The 18,426-nt window shown below is 44.0% G+C and overlaps 2 protein-coding genes across 2 annotated transcripts in view; one reads left to right on the top strand and one right to left on the bottom strand.

Annotated features, from left to right (window-relative positions):
• dcc (DCC netrin 1 receptor) overlaps positions 1 to 18,426 on the bottom strand; it is a 406,171-nt gene that overhangs the window by 352,558 nt on the left and 35,187 nt on the right. The gene's annotated exons all lie outside the window — the stretch shown is intronic.
• On the top strand, positions 6,719 to 12,508 carry LOC146628588 (uncharacterized). The gene is made up of 5 exons (XM_085358906.1): positions 6,719 to 6,751; positions 7,870 to 8,041; positions 8,141 to 8,268; positions 8,382 to 8,668; positions 12,313 to 12,508. Exons 1-5 carry the CDS (start codon positions 6,719 to 6,721, stop codon positions 12,506 to 12,508), a joined length of 816 nt encoding a protein of 271 aa, XP_085215032.1.

Here is an 18,426-nt window from a genome sequence, read left to right as displayed (position 1 = left end):
ACCCTTCAAACTACCAATAACAACGTCACTGTTCTGTCACAATCAGGTCACAACACAGTGCGTAAATGTCAGCGAGCATCGCTGAGTCAGTAACAACCAGTTAGGCTAAAGACTGCATCTTTAGACAGTTGGACGGTGTTCTAACTTTCTCACAGGAGACACCTACTAAAGACAGTCAAAAACATTAATTTCAATCTTACCAAAGTAGGACAGTAGTTGACGTTAGTTATGGAAAGGCTAATCCACAAAAACGGAGAAACGTCCATAATTCTATTATTCATAATCATGTCAAGGTTTTAGGTTTTTCTGCAGTTCCATCTCTAAAAAGTGTGATGTCTTCCCGTCACTGACTTCAGTTTGAAAACTTTGTATTTATTCACAGATTTCCGTCAGATCATCCTAAAATTTGTAACGAAAAATGGGCTCAAAAGAGCCCTCTGCCTAACGGCATGTAGCCTTATTGGATTGGCCGTGAGCCCCGCCCCCCTCAGGGACTCCAGGACCGCGGCCACCCGCAGCACATGCTCCGCCCAGGTGTCGCTGTGGATGATCACGTCATCCAGGTAGGCGGCAGCATACGCCGCGTGCGGACGCAGTACCCGGTCCATGAGACGCTGGAAAGTGGCCGGGGCCCCGAACAGGCCGAACGGGAGTGTCACGAACTGGTACAAACCGTACGGAGTGGAGAAGGCCGTTTTCTCCCTGGCCTCGGCAGACAAGGGAATCTGCCAATAGCCCTTGGTTAAGTCCAGCGTCGTGAAAAAGCGGGCCGTGCCTAACCGATCCAGGAGCTCATCGACCCGAGGCATGGGGTAGGCATCAAAGCGTGACACTTCGTTCACCCTGCGATAGTCGACACAGAACCGTATAGACCCATCCTTCTTCGCCACCAGAACGATGGGGCTACACCAGGCACTGTGCGACTCTTCTATTACTCCCATCCTCAGCATTTCCGCCAATTCCCTCTGCACGATTTTTCGCTTATGCTCCGGGAGCCTGTAGGGCCGTGAACGCACCGTCACGCCGGGCTGCGTCACGAAATGGTGCTCGATGAGGGACGTCCGGCCGGGCAGGGGGGAGAACACGTCCGCAAAACGCTGTTGCAACGCGACAACATCCGCTCTCTGGGCCTGTGTGAGATGGTCGTCACAAGGGAGGGAGGTGGGAATGATAGAATTTGGCACCTCAGGCCCCAACTCATCGCTCTCCTTCACCAGGCTCACCAGAGAAGCGGTTTCGACCTCTCGCCACTGTTTGAGGAGATTGAGGTGATAAATCTGCGCGGCTCCTCCCCTGTCCGACCGAGCGACCTCATAGTCCACGTCCCCGACACGCCGTGTGACCACAAAGGGACCTTGCCACTTGGCGAGCAACTTCGAGCTGGAAGAAGGGAGTAACACAAGCACTTTATCTCCCGGTGAAAATTGCCTGAGTCTAGCCCCTCTGTCATACAGGCGTTGCTGACGCTGCTGAGCCTGGAGCAAATTCTCCCGTGACAACCTCCCCAAAGTGTGGAGTTTTGCTCTCAGGTCCAACACGTACTGAATCTCATTTTTGGCGGGGCTCGGACCGTCCTCCCAGCTTTCTTTAATCAGGTCGAGCACCCCACGTGGCCTCCTGCTGAACAGCAGTTCAAAGGGAGAAAATCCCGTGGAGGCCTGGGGCACCTCCCGCACTGCGAATAACAGAGGGTCTAGCCAGTGATCCCAATTGCGTTCATCCTCGTTAATGAACTTCCGAATCATGGACTTTAAGGTCTTATTCAGCCGCTCCACCAGCCCGTCAGTCTGAGGGTGGTAGACGCTGGTCCGAATAGATTTAATGCCCAGTAATTCGTACAGTTCCCGCAGTGTACGAGACATAAACGACGTGCCCTGGTCAGTCAGTATCTCTTTCGGGATTCCGACTCGGGAGATGACCTGAAACAGTGCCTGCGCCACACACTTAGCCGAGATGGTGCGCAGCGGAACTGCTTCCGGGTACCGCGTTGCGTAATCCACCAGGACTAACACAAAGCGGTAACCGCGTGCACTCCGGTGAAACGGCCCGATGAGGTCCATGCCGATGCGCTCAAACGGGACCTCAATGAGGGGGAGAGGGCGCAGAGGCGCTCTCGGTATGGCCGGCTGGTTAACAAGTTGGCAGTCCGGGCAGGACGCGCACCAGCGGCGCACATCCGCTCGGATGCCCGGCCAATAAAATCGGGCCGTTATTCGCTCCAGAGTTTTCTCGTAGCCCATATGCCCTGCCATGGGGTTATAGTGGGCCGCCTGGAAAAGTGTTTCCCGGCGGCCCTGCGGCACCAACAACTGGGTGTGTGTTTCCTCAGTCTGAGTGTCACGACTCACTCGATATAAACGGTCATTTAATAAGACGAAACGCGGGTAGGTCTGCGCGGCCTCAGGGCGCACCACGTGACCATCAATAGCCATCACTTGGTCAAAGGCTGAGCGTAGGGTGCCGTCACGAGACTGCTCCAGTGGGAAATCACCCATGGGGGACACTTCCGGGGCTCCTCCCCCCCGGAGTCGGTGTCGGACGACCCCGCGTCACCGCTGAATGCCGCGCACACGCTACACCCCGCTTCCGGTCGTGATCGCACCCCCGCGTACTGCCCCAGTAGCTGATGAAACCCCGGCCAATTGGTACCCAGAATCAGGGTGTGCGACAGGCGCGGGCTAACCGCCGCCGTTACCCTATGTGTATGGCCCTTGTATTTTAGCAGCAGCGGCACCATGGGGTACCGGTGCACATCACCATGAACACACCTCACCTCCACCCATTCTGCCTCCAATAATGCCCCGGGGCGAACCAAGCCTTGGTGCACGAGGGTCTGTGTGCAGCCCGTGTCCACCAACGCCTGGCGTATATCCCCTCGAGTCCTTACCCGAATACTGTATGTCCCTCCTGGACCAGGGGAGGGTGCTGGGGCGCCAGCAACGCGGAACACCTGCCCCACTTCCATAAGCGGACAATCCCTCCTCAGGTGTCCCGGCTGCCCGCACTTCCAACACTCCGGCCCCGGCGTTTGTGCTGCCCTCCGTGGCTCGGGGGCGGCTCCACTCGGCTCGGTTCCCCTGGATGGCACCGCCGCCGCGAAAGGGTTAGTGGGGCTCAGCGCCGGCAGCCGCTCTGCCTGCCCTGGTGCCGGCACACGGCGCCTCGGGGGCCGGCACTGGGGCCTGTTTGTTCGGCCTCCGTCCGGCGTCCCCGGGCTCCCCTGCTCCAGCGGCAAGGTGGTCCTCCGCCAGCGTCACCGCTACCTCCAAGCTTGCGGGCCGGTGGCACCGGACCCATCTCGCCGTCTCCGCTGGCAATCCCTCCGTGAACTGCTCCAGCACCACCTTGTCCACCAGCTTCGTCTCGCCCTCCGATGCTCCCGGCTGCAACCAGCGCACCGCCGCGTCGCGCAGCTGCCGGGCCCAGGCGAATGGTCGGTCCGTTGTAGCCAGCCGACAGGCCCGGAACCGCCGGCGATGGTCTTCGGCGGTGAGCCCCAGCCTGTCCACCACCGCCCGGCTCACATCCGGGAAGCTGCTCCTCGACGCCGGAGGCAGACTCAGAGCCGCTGTTTGTGCCTCCCCAGACAGCAGGGGAAGCAGCCGCGGAGCCCACTCCTCCCGCGGCCATTGGCAAGCCTCCGCCGTGGCACGGAAGGTCTCCAAAAAAACCTGTGGGTCGTCCCCGTCCCCCATCCGGGGCACCGCCACCGACAGTGGCGAGGGCTTCGGCATGGCAGCGGCCCCGACCAGCCGCTCCAGAACTTGCGTCTGTCGGTCCGTTTGCTCCCGCAGCGCGGCCAGGTGGGCACGCTGGTCGGCCGCCTGATCCCGGCTCATCGTCGCCATCTCCGCTAGCATCTGCGCCAAGAATTGCAGAGGCTGGGCGGGTGGCGCGGCCTGTGGGTCGGACATTCCCCCACCGGCACTTTCCTGGGTTTCGGCACCACTTGTGGAGTACACCAGGCACAAATACACGCACACGCAGGTATGTACTGCCAATTTCCACATTTATTGACGTGTTTGTTTTGACAGCTGAATCAGTCGCACAGCCTGACAGCTCACGAGCCCAGCTGATCTCTCCCTGGCCGCTCCTCCCCGTCTCACTATAAAAACACAGCGGAGGGAGACCATCATCAGTACATAAACACCATCAGCTGTCCTTACCGGCCTCGCAGCGCCGCCCTGTTGAGCCTTCTGCTCCACTCCTCCCCTGCAGCTGCGCCCGGGGCCACGCCTCCGCCACAGTTACATTTTAAATGTGTCGTTTTTTTGTTTATCCATATGGATGGATGGAGGGGGAAAGCTGGCAAAGTTTGTCATGTGCAGTTTCTGACAGGCTACTTCACAACAAAACAATTGCAGGTTGGTCTTAGAGGGCAAACAGAATAATTTCACTCGATTCATGGGTTACCTGACTGGTTGGGAAGGGAAAGAGCTGCCGTGTTGTCCGCCGTGGCTCCCAGTCGCTATAGTTAGCCTACTATGCCTACTCCAAGTAGTCCTATGTCATGCCGCTGCTACACGCCTCACAACAAATGAACTGCAAGCGTGTTCACGTGACACGGTGACAGTGAAAAAGCGACAGGGTTCGGGTGTCTTTGAAGAAGGGGCACAAATCAAGCCATTATTTTCACACCTTTTTAAATCGCGCAGCTTTAAAAAAAAAAAATCACGTCTTTCAAAAGGGCACTTTTTTGGACTGAGGGCAAAAGGGCAAGTGCTTCAGCACCACCTCGTCTCTATCTGTGCACGCCAGTGACAGAAAATGCAAGTTTAATGGACTTCCACATTTAGCAAGATTTGTGCTCCAGTGCATGTTCCTGTCCATCTTTGTACAAACAGGCATTTCATCAGATGGAGGCAGTGTACAAAGTATGTGGTACAACTGGCCAGTGGGACATTTATGCTTGTCAGCTTCAGAGAAGGGTGAAGTTATAACTTGAACTTTGAAGTTTTTTTGTGGCTGTCTTGTTCCTAGTGAACACAGTTTTTGCGTCTTTCTCTATTCAGGCCCACTTGTCAACCAATAAGCCATGATGCTTACATCTGCACAGGAGCACATCTGGGGTGGGTGACCCCCCCACCCAATTGTGTACGCAGACCAATATATTTGCAGGACCATAAAACTTGTTTAGTATATCTTTTCAGATCCCAAAGCTACAATCATCATGGTGGTAGTGATGCGTCCCTGTTGACTGCTTAAAACCTTTTTGCAATTAAAGTTAATTGTGTCCATTTGTTTTGGGGTCTTTTGGGTATAGCAACACTGTGCGACACCTGGGTATCAAATTATGTGACAATACCTTTGCAGGTAAAGATGTGGGCCTACCTGAGGGAGATGGGCTATTTAAATTGGTCCTTTGACTTAGCTAAAGTCATTTTTTGCTGGCTTTTAATATAAAACAGGTTTTAATCAAACACAAAAATAAATAAATAAACTGGCTTGAGTCGATGTTTTATATACAGCCTATTCTCCCACTGTGACTTTAAAACTTTTCGAAGCTGCACCTAAAACAAAATCGGATCAGAATATGTGTCTGAAAAATACATCCAATCAAATGAAAATCCCTCAACTGATCAGATTAAATTGTGAGGAAATCTGCCTCCATCTGCAAGTTCAATTAACTACAGTAAATTTTTAATAAACCCCATCAACACAGCGCCTTTGTTGATCTGTTTTACTTTTCAGTTTGAGTTGTTTGAGCACAAACGTGCTCAGAGTCTGATCCATGGTCAGTGTAGCAGCCATTAATTTCACACAGACTGGTTCAGACAGAGGGGAGAAAAAAACGAGAGGAAGAAGCTCTAAGCTCATCCTCAGCTTCATTCTCGTTCAGTCTCGATCCACTCCCTTCCCCTCTCTCTCACGCTCTCATTTTTGCCTTCTCAGTGTCTAGGTCTCTCGCCCTCTCTCGCTCTCACCAGTGCAGTCTCAATGATGTATGACTGCCATCACTGAAAATAATGACTCGTCTGCCCGTAATCTTTTATTTCACTGCAAGGCCGAGGTGGAGGAGGAAGAGGAGGGGGCAGAAGCTAAGAAAAGAGGAGGAAGAAAAAGAAAGGAGGTGGGGACGAGGAGAGGGAGAAAGAAAAGAATAATCTTTTATATGTGGATGAGGTGGCAGAGATACTGCCGTCTATTTGGAGGAGGAGGAGTACGAGGAAGAGGAGGATGGAGACTATAACAGGCAGTCCACACTGACTCCCCAGTGACTGAACCAACCTCAGATTTACTGAGTATGAAGAAGTCAAGTCCCTCAGAGTTCATACTGTACTCCATAATCATTTCACTCCCATCTATATGAACAGAAAATTCTATACCTCACCAAAAAATGATAATTTAAGTATATAAAAATACAATTTAAATGAATTGATTTAATATTACGATTTCCGCTGTAATAATACATGTACATGCATTTATACTGGGTCAGTTTTTCCAAGTGTCCTGCATGGTATAAGCCCAAGGTAGGGCTAACTTGCCTCAGAATAAAGATTTCTTTCCCCACACAGTAAAAAATGGAGTGTCAATATTTCAGAGTAAACCTATTTTAACCTAGATAGAGTATTTACAACTCTATGAGGAGTAAACCAGCTCTAACATCAGAGTTAAAAGTCAGTGTAAAGTTTGTTAGTCACGCAGTGAAGACTTCACTCCACACAGTGTTGATTATTACCAGTCCGCAGGCGTGTGTGGCCTCAGAGCTCTAATGCGCATGGAATTTTCTCCGAAGAGCTGCCACAGTCAGGTAAGTGAAGTTAACATTCCCATACTGGTAACATTGTTTAAAAGGTATTTTTAAACTAAGTAGCTCTTTATAGTTTCACTGATGTCGAGTGAGGACATGTTAGCAGCATTTACCCATAGGTTTAATGGCATTCCAGTAGCTACATGCTAGCAGTTGCTAAAAGTTAAGATGTTCGTTATCTTCTCACTGCGTTAATATGAACCTAAAACATTTTAACTATGTATTTCTTCTAAATGCTGTCTAAATAATATCATTGTCACATGTCAAATCGCACAGTTTGAACAACTAAATTACCGTTTATCAGTAAGCTAATAATCGCTAATTAGCTTACATGAGCGAACATACTTTCAGAAAAAGTGGGTAACATTACCATAAAGTTAACTTTACTGGTTTATATTATTTTAAGCAAATGCCAAAGGCATACACTACTTTAGAGTTTTGCTCATTATTTAGTAAGAAATATGTATTTTGTGTAAATTAACTGATAGCAATGTTAATGACATGTTAAGTAATATTAAGTAATGTTCCTATTTTATAGAAAGGTTTAAGAGTATGGACAAACCAAATCTCTGAGAGATGCAACCAGAAGACGGATGAGAAACATACTTGAGGCTGAGATGACAGAATGACATGGGTAAGAATCAAAAATGTAAGATATAAAGAAACATTTTAAACATTGTATTATTTTTAATTGTGATGTTTAATGCCAATTATTGAATTTATACATTAGGACATCTCCCCCTAAAAGCGTAAGAGTGATGTATGCGCAGGACATTGTTGCTCTGTCTCCATATCTGGAAGACCCATATTCACAACATGGATATGTAAGTAAAGGGAACTTTTCAACATTAAATACATAATTGCCCTCAGAAATGTTGATAACATAGTCCTTCTTCGTTTATTTAATTACATAGAAACATTACTACGATCCAGAGAACAGTTCAGGATACATTGCATGGCGGTTGAAGACCATTCAAAGAAAAGCTGTGGAGGAAAGAAGCGTCTCAGTTTGCAAATCTCCCAAAAGTAAGTTCACTTATCATTTAAATGATACTGATGTAATTTGTAGGCAGGATTCAATCAAACACCTCTCTATGTTCTGTATTTTTGCATTACAGATAGAACAAGATTTCCGACTCCTGTTTTGTGAGGTCACTGGGAGCAAATTCTTGGAGAGGTGGCTCACCAATCTCAAAGCAAAGGTTGTAAAGGAAAGTCATGGACTTGTCCCCACCTCAGAGCTCTTGGAGTTAATGTGCAATGCTGAGTCAGGTACTGAAGTTGAGAATGGTATGATTGTGACTGTTTTTATTTGCCATTGTTGGTTATATAGGTAATTCTGTCAATTCAATGTATTTTTGGAATAATTCTTTGTTTATTCGTCTGTAGGCTGGGACAGTGACTTGTCTACTATCTTGCTGCTGCTACATCTGCTACCACCATCTGCACAAGGGCGAAAGAGACCAGGAAAGATGTCTGCATCTCAAGCTGTCAATAACCTCATCAAATTCCCAAAGGTATGTTGTTTAAAATATACTTTCCATCACCTCTATTTTCATGGACAGTGAGTTGAGCTAATCTACTGTCAGAGGATAGTCACTTAATACTGTTGTTTAATGTGTTGTTGTAGGCTGGAACCAGTGTACAGCAGCATCTAGACAACATCACCCGAAGCAGTCAGCCCTACCATCTTACCCAGGGATCCACAAGAAGCAGCATTCACACCTTCATTGTGATTGAGAAGCATGCACTTCCATGTAATGCGACAGGTTCTGTAGGAGCCCTTGATGAACTCTTTAGGGCCCATTATGTCTTTGGTACATCATACAGTTCATCCCTGACCAACTTTGTTACTTTTCTGCAACTACGACATTGGGGAAATGTCATATTGCTTTCTCTAGTGAGCATCATAGAACTGTGAATTGTAAAGGTTTGTTACGTTAATTAAATGACACTGAATTGAGAAACATAATAAATGCTGTTACTTTAACCTGTATATTTGTTGTTATTTCCATAATGTAGGATAGATCACAGTTATTTAGTAATATAGCATCATAAGATGAATATGAAAAAAATCACACTACAGAGAAATAAAAATGATATATTATTACACATCAGAGTGTTATTATTAAACTAAATTTGGAGTAAAATAGCTCTATAAAGTGTAATCAAATTACTCTGAACAGTGTGAATAACCCTCAGTGTTAAATATTTTTACACATTTTGTTGTTAATTTTGACACTAAATTGAGTACAATTAACACTGAAAAGTTAACACTGGCCATAGAGTAAATTTAACTCTAATTTTGAGTGGGACCAAATGTTATCTGAAGCAGAGTTAAAATCAACTCTGTAAGTGTAAAATTGACACTTGGTTTTTTACTGTGCAGCTGAAATAATTTCCACTGGAAAATATTCTTTGCTTTTCCTGCATTTTATCAGTTTTGTCTGGAATTTGACTTTGAGGAAATGGAGGAAGTCGAAAAAGCTATTGGCAAACTGATGGAAACACTAAACCATTCTCATCGCAGGGCCTCAGATACTGCTAGGTTATCAAAACCGCTGGCTCCACAGAGAGAAACGAGGTGTTTTTCGTTGTGGTCACGGCAATATTGGCCAACAAGTGTGACACTGTTTCACCCATGGATGCAGCTTCCAGCTCTGGAAAGAAGAATGCTATAACATTTTATATATTTTTTTCTTTAATGGACGGGAGGAGGCAAGTTCCCTGGTTGCGTAAAGAAATCCAGTGTATAAAAGTCTGAGGGAAAACAATGCTTATTTTCCTTAATCACCACCTACAGTAAAAACTTTCCTGTTAAACCGATGGTCTCAGTCCCTAGTTTCGCGTCTTATTTAATCCAATATGATGATTCATATTGTAAATTATGTTCCTGAATATAGTTCAAAAGTAGAACAGAGCAGAGTCCGCTTAAAAAGCCCTGGCCTCTGACTGAAAACGACACTGTCCCTCCTGTTTATAGTCATAACTTACTTGTGTGATGTGTGGCTTACACTACATGTAACAACATTAACTGTGCACACTGGAAAAAGATAGCCAGTGGGTTCAAATGTTACACCAGGTGGTCAGTGCCGAGCATTTGTTTGTGCTAAGTTGTGTATAAGAGTACACTCTTTACCAGCAATTAAAGGTAATTGTGTATCTCGATAAAACAGTTGTTGTGTAATATCACCAGTGTTGGGTAAATTACTTTAAATTAGTAACTTAGTTACATTACTAGTTACTTCTATCAAAAGTAACTCAGTTACTTCAAGTTACTCGTTACTTTCAAAGTAACTAGTTACTAGGAAAAGTAACTTTGGTTTTACTCAGAATTCTCTTGTTAATGTGTTGCTTCCGTAACTGGATACCCAGCAAGAGTGCCAGTCTTCTAGCTTGCTTACTTGCCACAAGTGCACTGTGCCACCTAGCAATAGAAAGGAAAAGATAATGTGCATATTTCCACGAGAGAAATCCCACGCCTGGACCGTCGTTGACCACCGCCATGATTCTAGCCTACGTTACAGCGTCATGTGCGCTTTTTACATCCAACGCAAAAACTGCAGTCGACGTCCTTTTAATTGTACTCAGAACTCTGAAATCCTGCCTTCCGAATAGGAAGATGTAGGTAACACCAGACTGCAGATGAGCTCCATACAGAGCTGGACTGGGACAAAAAATTGGCCTGGGCATTTTGACTACCATTATAGAAAAAAATCATAAACCCTTTGAATGAAAACAAACGCTGTTGTGACAGTGATGTACACTGTTTTGATGGTATATATGCATCAATCTATCAATCGTTTGTTGTAAGATTCAGATAATTATTTTTTAAAAGCTAGACATTTTAAATGAGAATAAGAAAGAAAAGTATTTCTTTGTGCCCCCCTCTTCCTGTTAATGCCTTACCTGGCCCCCCTGGCAAAACTTTGCTAGACCCGCCCCTGCACAGTTACCAGCTGTCAGCTACATAAAAAAAGGATCCTGGTGTTATTTGTCTCTCAGAAACAGTTCATAACTTCCCTTCAACTCATTCTTGTCACCTAAAAGGTAAACCTGTTTCTCCATCACAGCTCTGATGATCCAGTAAGGACATCTCCTGGTTTCATCTTCATGTTTCCCTCTCACCACATATACAAACCATATCATGACCAGCAGGTTTACAGCTGTGGCTCCAGCAAACATCAGCTGATACTAGAAATTAATATTAAATAAATTCTAACAACAGCTGATCAAGCTTAAACGTGCTGCTGTTGTTTACCGCGACATCCGCTGGTTTATTCTTTCTGTGGGCGATAAACAAACAAGAGAGAAAAGCCGATCAGCAGATCATTGATCAGTTTCATGATTGAAGTAGAATCAGGAGAGAGAGGGGAGAGAAGAAGAGGCAGCTGTGCAGCAAAGACAGAATAACTCCAGCTTTGTGTCTTTTCCGGGACAAACTGCGTTCCTTTTCACCTCAATACGAAACGTGTAATATCTTCTTTTACGGGACGGTTGGCAACTCTAATAATTAACCTTATGAACAAAATAAAGTTCAACATCAGTAACATCATAGCACCCACCCAGCTGTATAGAAACTCCGTCATGCTAGCTAGCACACAGTACAAAAAAGTCAGCATAACGAAAATAAACTCCACCTAAACTTGGTTCATATCTGACCCAGATAGACTGCAGGTCATAACTTCTTACCTAAAGTTCAGTTCGCCTGACACTCGGACAGGCGGCTGCCTCGGGTCTCTGCTCCTCCTGCCTCCCCTTTCCTTCATCCACCTGCTGGCCTCCACCACTTGCTAATGTTACTGAATCTGTGGAAGCTCCGCGATAGCTACCACACGAAGTAACGAATAACGACCCTATCTAAATCCCAGTAACGACTAACGCGTTCCTGATTTTGGCATAATAACTAGTTACCGTGCTCGTTACCACAATAATAACGTAGTTACTGTAACGCGTTACTTAATAACGCGTTAGTCCCAACACTGAATATCACCAACCGATGGGCTAATGTTGTGTCCCTTTTGGATGGAGCTCAAGAGGTCTGTATTCATGACCCTGAGGCTCAGTAGCACTGAGTAAGGTGACATGTTAGTGCCAATATTAAAATCAGCTTGTTTGGTGTGTTTAGTGTCTTAAAATGACCACTGATGGAAATGTCCATAGTTTTGCAGTCAATTTAAAACATGATAGCGCGATATGAGAGGTTCACGAAATTTTCATAAAACACTCTAAATCTAAACCACATCTGCTCTTACTACATCCCAGATTTTGAGCTTTACTACTTTTACCACATGTGCAAATTAGCATAAATGAGTAAAATGAGTATATTTCTATTTGATGTTCTGCTTTCCTGGAGTTTATTTATGTAGCAACTATGTTTTGATGATTTGTAAGAAGTTTTTGTATTTATTACGAACGACTGTGGAGGTGATCTGAACTGCATCAGTCATTGTTATCTTCCCGTCTTCTCCATCCAAAAACGAGCCCAGAAGAGTTTTAAGCTGCTGCTCATTGGGCTCGTTAACAATGTCTCTTTCGTTAAGGATCTCTCCGCTCATTAGGCATCTCCTTCCTAACGAGCCGTCTCCTGACCTTGGAGTTGTGGGGTTTTTGCCAGGGGGGCCTAATGAGCACACTCTGAATGTCCTGTCGGCATATGGAGGAGCTGCCCAGGCATCTTGGCTGAAGATGGGGCCTCCGCAGGAAGAGCTGGACTTCCTCCAGAAGACATCCCGCCAAAATGAAGAACATGAATAGCTTGTTGGCATTGTTCATCTTATCCTGCTGCTATTATCATTTCTAAAACCTCTTAGTTTATATCATCATTTAAATGAGTTGATTTTGTTACACAGTCTATTTTTTGTGTGTTCTATTGTGTTCTCTCTTTTTTTGGCTTTCTGCTTTTTTTTATTTGTAGAATTTCCAATGAATGTTGAGACTGAACCTCAGGCTTTCTTTTATACAGAAGCACATTAATATCACACTGTGATAATCCTCCTCTGTGAGTTCTATCAAAACAGGCAACAATAAAGTGCTTCATTGTACAAACCGAGATTCTCCTCCAGGAGTTTTTTTCCCTCCTTTTTCCTTCACAGTTTCCTTGAGTATTGAAGGGCCGAGGTGGAGATAGTCCATGCGTGCACCGTATGGTGAGCGGGGACACATGCAAACACTCAGGGCTGTGTGTGTTGGCAGTAGCTGTGGTGTTGTGGGTAATTTGGTCAGATATGGAAGAAATCATGCCAACAAGGCTCCAAGCGTGCAGAGAGCAGACAGGAACTAATGACCTTCACACACACGTTACACACCAACCATATGTTTCTGTGTGTGTGTGTGCCTAATGTCTGCATGCCTGTCTGGTTTTGGGTTTGGGTCATCTTTTAATTCATTTGTTTCCTTTTGGTATTATGATCACATTTTAATAGCTAGTATAAATAATGGTACACTTGTGAAAGGGAGTGGGCTGGTTTGACTGCTTGACTGATTGTGATTGCTTATGTATGTAACCAAGTTTCTGGAGCTGTGTTTAAGTTGTTCACTTGTTTTGCCAAATATTCACCCACTATATAGTGTTTGCTAACTAGTGCACTACACTACAAGTGTAGAAATCTGTTGATACATTTCAGACACTGCACTGTATCACTGCTACATAATTACATTCCTTTATTGCTGCTCCTAAAACAATGGGCCACTGAAACCTCAGCACTGGTATCTTTGGTTAACTATAGCAGGGAGTTGAAATATTTTCACAGAAGAAGAAAAAACAAAACAAAACAATATTGCATATATGTGCACATTTAACTTGTTTTATAACATACTGAACTGTATTTAGCTACCTAAGCTTGATAGTAACTACAGCTACAACTAGCCTGCTTTTGATGAATGTACTTGGTATAAAACAAACTACGCCTCAAGGTATAATATTCATGAGAGCCATTTTACAACATACCAAAAACATATTTACAGTTTGGACTGAGAAACTGAAATCTCAATGGGGTTCTGGTATTTGAATATTATTTAAAGAATTCTGCTGCAAGGCTGAAACATCTGAGAATTATTATGCATCCCAGGTACTCAACATGTAAGAAAATCACATTGTCTCCATATATACCACCTCTACTTTCCCCCTTTCCCCCCTGATAACAAACAGGCGACAATGCATGATGGTACTAGTCGAGTAATGTAATGTACATCCTCTGGACACTAGACTTTGTTGTTTCAAACCACCATTATAGCGCACTATATAAGCAGATAACAACTACAGTTCAGCTTTACAGACATTATATAGTGAACAGTGGACAAGCCATAAACAGGCTGGATCTCTATTACTGGCTATTGGTGCTTTGTTTTTGGCTTGTTAGCACACCCGTCCACACAGCCACACACACCACACACATTACAAATGAACTAACTGCAATTTATTTTTCTCCAAAAAGTTAAGTGATATCTCTTCATTCCTCTACAGTCAGACTGTGACAAATTGGAGGCTTGTCCGGGATTTGCATCATTACAGAAATATGTACTGTGTGCTGTGGCTTCTTCAAGTCTGATCTTGCTATTTTTTGTTCTACAAGTTAAAAGGAAAATCACAGAAAAATGCGACTAATAAATTCACCATGACATAAAAGATGTAAATATGTTGGAACATTTGTTTAGCAATATAACGCTAAAATGCTAAGGATCCCATATGTGGAAACTGGATCCCAAATACAGTCAGATGACTAACCCTTTGGAGCCACTGATAAATTTTGGGGGGGGATTCTGATGCAGCAATGCTATCCAAAGGATGGCTCTATCTATGAATGTTGATCAATTACAAAAAAAAGTCATAATAAATAATAAAAAGCAAACCAAAACCATTCCTCCACCAAGAGACTTGTCCCTAATTTATTTATTCTACTTAATATGCAGAATGTGTTCACAAAGTTGAACTAATGTCTGTATTTAACCATCTATTGCTTCACATGGATTTCTACCATATCGATAGTTTAAAAAAATTACCTTTACAAGTATTTGAAAAAAGCTCCTGATGTTAGATGAAAGCATTTGAAGCTGCCTGTGGCTCTGACCAGCATGCTAGCAGCCACTGCTATCAAATCTGAGCAATCCTGCAGTTTTTTTGCCTTATCCATCTTACATCTTTCCATTTAAATCACAGCCTGACATTGGGATTACAGTTGAGTGTTATATTTATTGTAATAACTTTAATTGCCCTAGCCTGAGTGGGCTTTGAAAATAAATGAAACTAAGAAACACAGTACTACAATCTAGCAGTATAAAAGCTGAATTGAATCTAATAGAAGTCAAGCATCCATTGAAAAAAATTGCCTTAAAAATATTTTTAAAAAGCTGCTTTCGATTCTTATGTCTGCATTCAACAGCAAAGATGAAAGCAAGTGCTTATGGTGCTAACCAGCATGTTAACACAGCCAAATTGTCTGGCTTACATCAAATAGAGACATTGTTCCAATAGTACTTAAAAGAAAAGTGTGCCTGACATTTAGATTACAGTTGAGTGTTTTTAATGTAATAACACCAAAAGGCCATTTTAAATATATCAATCAATGACAGATATTTAAAGATATTCCCCGAGCTTCATCCCGTTTGAACTGCCCGACTTCAGTGAACTTTGAAACAGAAACTGCTGCCTGACAGCTGCGTGTGTGTGTGTTTGTGTGGGTGTGTTCATCTTTGTGTATTTATGGGTTGTTCGCTGCTCTCTCTCTCCTTCATACTGATCAATACATCTTGTCAGGCAGTGGTTGATAGATTATTGATTGTAATCAGCCTGTCCTCTGTGTGTGCAGACAGCTTCTAATTCCTCTGTCAATCTGCTGGATCGCTCATCTCTCAAACACAGACACACAGTATTTACTTATTGCTGTAGTCCAATTTAAAGAATATATGTATGTCAGTGTTTCTTCACTGTAATGCAAAGCTGGCAGTTAAATCTCCAGAAAAGTGTCAAGTTTTTCAGTTGCATGTAAAGTCTTTTTCTATCCCTGATAGGCATTATCATCTGGAATAGTAATGTTTATTTTACCAGTCCAAATTAACAAATTTGTATTTTTGCTGCAGCATTCACCTCATGTCTCTTTTTTTACAACACTAGTTTACTGGCACATTTTTATTTAGATTTTTAATCATCATATGCTGAATCTGGAGTATGCTGAATCTGCCAAGACCATTTCTGAAATTTTTTCTTCATACCTTGGATTGACGTAATATTAACCACAATCAAACCTGCCCAATAACATTATGTAGCCTCCCCAGAAATTGTTGCAGCATCGTGAATAATCTTCAAAAGCTAAAAAAAAAGACCATACTCAAAATTTAACTGTCTTAAAATGTCCCTGAAAAATCTTAATAACTTCTTAAAAGAGCCTACAAAATTCTTAGAAACAGCCCTCAGAACATTGTCATTAAGGTTTCCACTGAAAACCCTTCCATATCAGTTCTGTCTGCTACGATTAGAAGGCCAAAAATTCTAATCATATAAACACAAACATGATGAGCTGCTACTGAGATGATCAGCCACATGGAGCAGACAAGATTGTTGAACTCAGCTGTAAAAGACACACCGCCATTAGCTTCACAGAGAGCTAAGCCTCCAACATGGCTGCCAGAAAAAGGGGGGTGGATGTGTGGAGGTGGTGGGTTCCCGGTGGGGGGTTCCTTCACCTCTGCGCCCTTTAATAGACAGGCTGGTTTAATTCTCAGTCTCTCTGGAATCCATTAAAGTCAATCTGGGATATCCATTACCATCTCATCAAGAGTCTGCATTTACATAAACACGCATAATTAAGCAGTGCAGCAGAGAGGAATCACAAGCTCTGATTACAGACGTGCTGTTTGTTTATTTATTTATTTGCAATTTTACCCAATCAGAACGCACTTTAAAGTCAGAGGTTTCAGCCAACGACTGAGGCAGCACACACATCTCATTTTATCACCCTCTCTCTCTCTACCTCTCTCTCTGGATATTCAATCTTCATTTGATGGTGCTACTGATGTGTGGAGAGCTAGAATGAGCTACAGGACCAGCGTGCGTGTGTGTGTGTTGATGCGTATGTGTGTGTGTGTTCTGAATATCAATGCTTCTCCTGGTTGACTGGCCTTTTCCATTTAACCGCTCTAACACTTGGCTCTCCTATTTCCCCACATACAGACGGGCTCCAGGCCAAAATACAGTTTAATCTGCAACAATATCCGGACCCAAAATTTCAGTGCAATCCCGACCCGGACCACGAGCAAGGAAAGCTGCTCTGTAACATTTCATTTCAGCTGCCGGTAGCTGCAGAAAGCAAGCTTATTGTCAGAGGTAGTTTCTAAGCCATCATCACCAATACTCTAACTCTAATCCCTAGCCGTCTGCTTTACAAATATGTGACTGCTTTTGGAAATGGTTCTCATAAGTCTTGGCAATCAGGTGGAGAAAATGAGTAATTCTAACTAACATACATCAAAAAGTATTTACATTTTTTAAAAACCCCATTTTCTTTCTCCAAAAGACCAGAGGGGTTTAAAAAGCAACTCAATGTGACAGGAAAATTGTGTTCACATCCCAGAGCACCACCTGTGTTTCAACACAGAAGCCTTTTGAAGATGGTGCCTTGATAACACCAATTTTGGATGCCAAAAAAACAAAAAAGAAAAAGTCCCATTTGGAGACCTACAAAGTCCTGCAAAGCCTTGAGGAACTCTATGGAGCAGCACAAAAATGTACTGACTGACTTCATTAAGCCGTCTTAGACCTGACATTATCTGAAATATTAGGGTTTGCAAGTCTTGAAGACATGCATGTATTAACTTGTCAATCACAAGGTGACCACTCTCTAAATAACACCCTGGGTTATCTTGCTCTACCAGGAACATCGAGTCCTCTGCCTTCACTGTCCAATCCAGTATTAATAAGTGACCAAAAGAATGAGGCTCTTCTATACAGATAAGGTAATTCAGGAGGAGTTCAGTGATTTGTGAGGGGCTCAGAGTAGAGCTGCTACTCCTCCACATCAAAAAGGATCCAGTTCAAGTGGCATTTTACTAGAATGTGTCCTGGATGCCTTGTAGGTTAGGTGCTCTGGGTCCTCCTCCAGCTCCTCCAGGAGGCCCCAGGGTAGACCCATGACATGCTGTAGAGAGTATGTCTCTCAGCTGACTTGGGAACTCCTCAGAGTCCCTTCAGTAGAGCTTTGAGAAGGTGGTTAGGGAGGAGGAGGTCTGGGTGTCTCTTAGATTAGAATGCCTATGACCCACATAAATGGTAGAAAATCGATGAATGGCTGTGACCTTAATATACATAAAATGAACATCCAGCTATATTAAAGATGAAAGATTTCCGTGGAGTGAAATGTATGCTAAGGTAGTTATTGAAGTGGGAAAATTTGTCCATTTCCTGTAGACGTCTATACAAAGCTGACATTTCTGCAACTAGACAATGCCACTGGCCAAGACTGCAGCAGGCGATATGAGGGCTGTGCCCCTCAGCTTGATACTAAGCTTTCCTGTCTCTTCATGGACAAAAGTTGATTAACACAGCTTTAAACACATTAAGAAACTATGGAATTAAACAAGAATACCCTTGAATCTAACAGCTTAGAAGTCATATGCTAGAAAATAACACTCTTCTTTTTTTCTTTGTCTTGTTTTGCTGAATAATTTACATTCAAGGACAT

The sequence above is a fragment of the Diplotaxodon limnothrissa genome, linkage group LG7 (assembly GCF_057381915.1).
Source record: "Diplotaxodon limnothrissa isolate DT_005_m linkage group LG7, D_limnothrissa_male_GT1.1, whole genome shotgun sequence".
NCBI lineage: Eukaryota > Metazoa > Chordata > Actinopteri > Cichliformes > Cichlidae > Diplotaxodon > Diplotaxodon limnothrissa.
This window is presented reverse-complemented; position numbering and strand designations above follow the sequence as displayed.

Coding starts and splice junctions, on each gene's coding strand:
- LOC146628588 (XM_085358906.1), top strand. CDS start 6,719: ATGGAATTTTCTCCGAAGAGCTGCCACAGTCAG. Junction 8,269..8,381: donor ACCTCATCAAATTCCCAAAG/GTATGTTGTTTA, acceptor GTGTTGTTGTAG/GCTGGAACCAGTGTACAGCA. Junction 8,669..12,312: donor CTAGTGAGCATCATAGAACT/GTGAATTGTAAA, acceptor TCCGCTCATTAG/GCATCTCCTTCCTAACGAGC.